The 6,095-nt window shown below is 37.8% G+C and overlaps 1 protein-coding gene across 3 annotated transcripts in view; it reads left to right on the top strand.

The window, feature by feature from the left end:
* Positions 1-1,334: 1,334 nt before the first annotated feature.
* LOC110053498 (uncharacterized) overlaps positions 1,335-6,095 on the top strand; it is a 51,906-nt gene continuing 47,145 nt past the window's right edge. The window contains exons 1-2 of one of the 3 annotated variants that reach the window (XM_089282839.1): positions 1,372-1,388; positions 1,478-1,578. In XM_089282839.1, coding sequence (XP_089138965.1) covers positions 1,497-1,578 — 82 coding nt within the window. In that variant the 5' untranslated portion in view covers positions 1,372-1,388; positions 1,478-1,496. Of the gene's footprint in view, positions 1,579-5,152; positions 5,347-6,095 lie in introns of those variants that run through there. The other 2 variants (XM_089282840.1, XM_089282841.1) reach the window with 2 other exon arrangements.

Genomic DNA, 6,095 nt, shown 5'->3' with positions numbered 1-6,095 from the left:
CCCCCTCCCCCTACACCAAAAAAAAAAAAAAAAAAAACAGGGAGATAAAGGCGTTCATGCAAAATACACTATCGTGATTCCCCCCCCCCCCGAAAAAAAAAAAAAGACATTTGCAAACCAAACGAGCCACTTTAACACGCCTTTCTTGAGATAAAAAAGCTCGAAAAACTACTGCTGGGGAGGAGATTTAATCTGGGGTGCACATATTGTAGTTGCCACGGAACTACTCTTGGCTGAGCCTATAAAGCTCTATAACTTGTCTACATTCAGGTAATAAACCGACATTTAATTCACAAAACTCGAACATCAGCAACGTCTGAAGGTCTAATGATTCGCTGCAATAAAATAATATATTCGCTACAAACAGCGTACAATTGAAACACCAGCAAAAAAATCGAGCTAAGGCTTCACTTACAAGTTATTGTACCCAATTCCAACAATAGTGGTAAATCGTTCACTCACATGACGAGAATTGTGCCTGCGTAATCTGTGTCCTGCGGTGATAGCTTCCTTATGTATCGAGCACGAACTAAAACGTACAGATATCTATCTACGACTACGGAGGACCTCTCCCCCGGGCAAAAGTCATGAAATTTCCCTCTTGAATTTCCTGCCCTCTTACATGTATTGAGAACAGGAAACACAAAATAACAAGCGGTAGAAAATGCAGGACAAGAAAATCGGTGATCAAAGACTACACATTTTCCACATAAAATATTAGAAGAGAGTTATATCTGTGCTAAAAATTGCTAAGAAAGTGTTTACGTGACATAAGTAATTGGACAGAGAACCTTCCTAGACCAATTTTAGTTGACGTTCTACTTATCATAGTAACTACAATGACAGACTTGGTAACATTTTTCAGGAAGGTGAAAACACAGAAAGAGGAATGGTTTATATTTGTCGATGATGTGTCTAAAACTTAAGAATGCATAGTTTTCCTGATTGTTTAGCGTTTCACAGACGAACCGTAACGCGTTTTGTCAATGCAAGGCTCATTTCGTTCTGAGATGTTGATATTGCGTGACATTTATTGGTCACACAACAACCCAATTTGATAAGCACGTAAATTTTAGAACTCAACCGTTGATCAAGAAATGCGCCCGGTGTTTTACAGTTTGTAAATCTTTTTGACGCTTACCTCTCATTTCAAACAACATTATTGACTTTAAATTCCAAGATGCTCAATAACATTTAGAGATGACGTGTCGTCAGCGAGGGAGTTTGTTTTTGTCCGTGTCCACTGACGCGTTTCCCGCCTCCGATTTTCCTTTGTTTGTTTTCCTTTCTGATCTTTTGTTATTCCAACATATTTGATAAACTCGAAAGGCGCTTTTCAAATGCAAAATTTACATACTTCGGGAATTCGAAGAATCCACGAGTAACTGGTGAGCAGAGCTGTTCGAGGTCGATAGCTGAACTGGAACGTTCGCTTGAAGGAAAAGATAATTTAAAATAAACACTCGTATAATTGCAGGCGGCCCCTTAGTGGCGAGATGGCGACAAGCGGCCCGCTTGAAAGGCAAAGCTCAGGTCGGGAATCTGCTGTCTTCAAGCAAACGATTCGAGAAAGAACAGGTATTTAAAATTGTGCACTTTAAAATGGATGTTGCGTGTGTAAATTGGCCTGTTAACAAATAGTGCGGAAATGATTGTGTTGTTGAGTCCCCCTGACCGCAAATTTAACGTCCCCGAAGATAGTTCGAAAGTTAGGATTTAATGATTGAACAAGAATAGGCTTAGAAAGTCAGTAATGAGATGTTGCAGAGTTCCCATAAGCTTAAAATTATTCGCAGTTTAACCCAGCTCAGAATGAGCTGTTTATCTTTCGTACACAGGAAGAGCTTCTTGTCTAGAATTTTGTCATCTTTCCTAGTGCTGATTTTTGGGTCAGAAGTCGAGGTAAATCGACTTAATGCAGTAGTCTTAGGATACTAAATAAAGGTGGCAATCCGAATCGAGATTTCCCTGGGCATTATTATCTGTCAATGCAGAAAAGTCACAGATTATAAAATAATTTGCATACTTTTGTACTTAATAACAATGTTTTCCAGAATTTATTGTAAGTGTGTGGTAAACTGACCCTTCTACTCTCAAGAGTTCGATTGAAATGAGGTACATTTCTCCTTTATCGTGCTTCAACACAGTCACGTAGAGGACATATTTTGCTAATGCTTTTCCGCTTACTAAATTCTCTGGAGCAATTCAACAATAGAATCCCTTGTTCAGCATTTGAATTCTTCTCATTTCTGGGTGGCCAATAACAGCAAGCGAGATAACTAAACCGCGTTTTCAATACACATAAGTAGAAATAATTTCTATCTTATGCGACAGGTTCTATCATATAATGCTGCTTTGCAGAAAATTTAATTCCCTTCCTTGTCAAGTCTTCGCTCCTTGAGATACAGACATCAACAAGTTAAATATTTATGACCTAATATATAGATAACCTTTAACTCGGGAATTAATATTTCACGTATAGACTTGACGTGGGAGTCGGTCTCTCGTTTTCTTTCATCTTAAACTCGAAACTGCCTTTTTTCCCACAACACTTGTTTAATGTGCAGTCCATAAATAAACAAGTTAATTCTAAGAAACCTGTCTCGCTTACTAATAGTTCTTTAAGGACGTGAGAGTCAACAGGATTTTCTTGTATATGTGCTAAGACCCTGAGGCTTTTTTACCAATTGCCAGAGACAATACCCGCGACACAAGATCTGTATTGATTTGTGCGGTTTTTGATTGTCATCGTATATTAATCAAAAAAAGCATTTAATCTTTCCTAATTGAAATGGACTTTTTATCAGATAACCGAACAGGTGTATAATCCATTTGTAAATTACCATGGCGACTACCCCAGATAAGACAACGGGTCGACTTTCTGTATTGAGCAAAACATTATTTTTCATTCCAGCTTATTTAGAATGCACACTTTAAACCTGTATTGTACAAAATCAAGAGACTAGATCATTGTCTCTGGACAAAATATTGGGCGGCTGCTCTCGTTTATTTTTCAATCCACTTTATTCAAAATGCAAAATTTAAGGCCTGTAGTAATTACACGATTATGTTTTTAACATACTTTAATTTACATGTAAATTGTCTGCAAATTTGGCGTTGTTTTCAAGACACCCACTAAGCCATCACTAGTTAACCCAAATAAAAACTGTCCGTGTGGTCAGATTTATCTTCCTTCGCTGGAAACTACTCCATTACAACACAAACTTTAGACTCTAGACAACATTTTTTTATAATATTGCAAGTTCTTTTTGTTTTCTCTCAAACATAACGTTGTAATATTAAGCAGTCGCCAGATCATACACACGTATTTTTCTTTTTCATCCATGATGTCAACACACGGTAAGTTCCGTCGTTCGACAATTAATCATTTCCAATCACGCTGTTTTGCAGTGGTCTTTGGTTATAATGTTACCGAGCCCGCAATCGTCCAGGATAGGTCAGCGAAACGGCTAAGGTGGAATTTTCCGCTGACCCGAAGTTACGTAGGAACTCTAGAAATGTATTGGGGAAAATTCAAACTTTGCTCATTCTCAGAAAAAGAGGGTCGTTTTACATAGTCAGATTGAACGAAGGTTTTGGAAGAACTGAAGTGCAGTATTTATCAGGCTAAGCTTGTTTTTCACCGAACCGCATTCTCGTTCCCAGAGCTAATCTTGTTTTATGTTTTTCATTAATCATGGCCACCGATCACGTGACTAGCTATCAGGAATGATAGATACGGGGAAAAAAAAGGACGGAACAACACAGTAAAATCATTTGAACAGAAGCAGCAGGAAACAAGGACCAAAGAAATAAGAAGTCCATTTGTATGCAGCTGTTAATGCATTTGCTTTATCAATATTACGCAAAAGTGAAACGCCTGAAATAAATTAGCAGACCAATATACGACGGCCACAACATGAATATGTTAGCAACATGAAAGTTAGTCAGTGACAGATACATGCAGATTAACAGATGCATGTAAAATGTGAGCAAAATAATTTAATAATAAGAAGGCTAAGGAGAATAGCGAGACTCGAGCGAAGCTGCTTGTTTCAGAAACAAGTTATCCCGCACACCAAGAGACTATTATCCTAGTGCTTTACCATCTATTATTTTCTGTCCTCCATGTCCTAATCCGAATCAAAAGGCGGTAAACTGTCAGAGTGCAAAGCAGGTAAAGTATAGTCGAGATCAAGGCCGTTGGTATAGAGGGAATACCTCAATTTTTTTTTTATAGTGGTGATCAATTGAGAGTAAGACTTCTTGTCGTCCAATACGGTTTGTAATGACACGGGTGGCTTTTAATCTATTATCATTCTCTCGAGTGAATACAGATCAAGCTTGATTGACAGCATCCCGGTCAGCTTTGTTATCACTGGGATGTGAAAGACTTGGTAGACAGGTCGTGGTTGTGAAAACCTTTATTTCAGCAGATCTAACCTTCCCTAATTTGTGTGCATGGTTACATTCATGTACATGTAACTACGGTTGACTATTCTCTATTTTCCAATTGCCCATAATTCACTCTGTTTGCCCCCCAAATTTTGCATAAACTATTACTGTGAAATAATCGTGGGAGGTCTGCATATTCCCAAGAGCATTTCATAACAATAGTTTATGCAAAATTTGGGGGGCAAACAGAGTGAATTATGGGCAATTGGAAAATAGAGAATTGATTTCCAGGGTAAATTTGACAATGTTTTATAGACCAATTGAAACAAGTGAAAATGCTCGAGTTAGGGCAGTTCAGCCGAAAGAAGTTTCTTTTTTCTTTTTTCTTTTTTTTTTCAATGTTTTAACACTTGTTTATGGTAGAATGATACTTTGAGACATCGTAATATAAAGAAGTGGACCGGAATAATTGGGCACGATTTAAAAATCTGATGGATTTTGAGTTACGACGACAGTTGCCAAAGTTAACAGAAAATCAAATCAGAAAAAAATAACATATTGGAATCCCATTTGACAGACAGGTGCCAGCTTGTTATTGTTCCAAAGCGTACAGCATTAGGAGAAGCCGTCAGGCAAGGGCTAACAGCCCAGTAGCACCTGGTGTTCATAGATCTGTCACGCCAGAAATGTATATTTCTAAATAATCATTTTTTTAACTTGCTCGTATTTCAATTTCGTCTTTGTTATTGCTTTGTTCTCTCTAAGAGCAGCTTCGATGAAGTTTTAAGCGATATCTGTTTTAACGCTTTTGCACGTGCGTGGCAAATTCAAGGCTGGGTTGGGAAAACTGAATGACGTCGTTTTAATGGGTTAACATCGAGGAAATTTAGAATACAAAAGCCGGGAAGATGGCGAGCTTGGCGAGGGAATATGTATACCTAAAGAGACGAGGTAACTCCTCTGAGTCTTTTCTTGTTCAATCCGGCAGTTATTTATTCAAAACTGTTTAATTACTTTTAGCCTGGCGAGGACATTTACAGTTACTTTGTGCATATACATACATGTACAGAATATACCCGGAGGAGCAAACATATGACTTTTATTTTCGACTGGTAAAAACAACATTTTACGAAGGAGCTCAGCGAGGGAGTAAAATACTGTTTTTAACAGGAGAAAATAAAATTCATCTTCTAATAACCCCGTAATTTTTTCTTTATTATATAGACAAACTGACTGTTTGCATAAACAACCGTAAAAAAGCGGGAAATGACGTGAATATCTTCACCAGTGAGGATATAGAAAATACGCTATTCGTGAACCGGATGTAGTTTCGCATGAATTTTACGAGTAGCACTGTGTTTTCCCGGTAAAACACTCCTGTCTATAGAGTAAAGATTTTAGGAAACAAACATGTTTCTGAAATTATACGTTTGTTTACGTTACTTTTCTGCTTCGCTCTTGAAGCTCCGAACTGTTTTCTAGACAAAGCTGGTCGTATTAAACACAGTACAAGTTGTAGCAGGTGACTTACGGCTTGATGGCGAAAATAGGTTTTGTCAGATGACCAGCCCTGAAGAACCGCTGAGAGAAAACAACATTGAAATCATTAAGGGGAATTTATGTTTAGAACATGGGAATGAAAGCGGAAAAAGTTCATTGCAATTTCTGTAGTTTACTTGGTGCCTTCTAAAGAGGAATTT

Source organism: Orbicella faveolata, unplaced genomic scaffold (genome assembly GCF_042242905.1).
Source record: "Orbicella faveolata isolate gen_17 unplaced genomic scaffold, um_ofav_v1 contig_12, whole genome shotgun sequence".
NCBI classification, from domain to species: domain Eukaryota; kingdom Metazoa; phylum Cnidaria; class Anthozoa; order Scleractinia; family Merulinidae; genus Orbicella; species Orbicella faveolata.
This window is presented reverse-complemented; position numbering and strand designations above follow the sequence as displayed.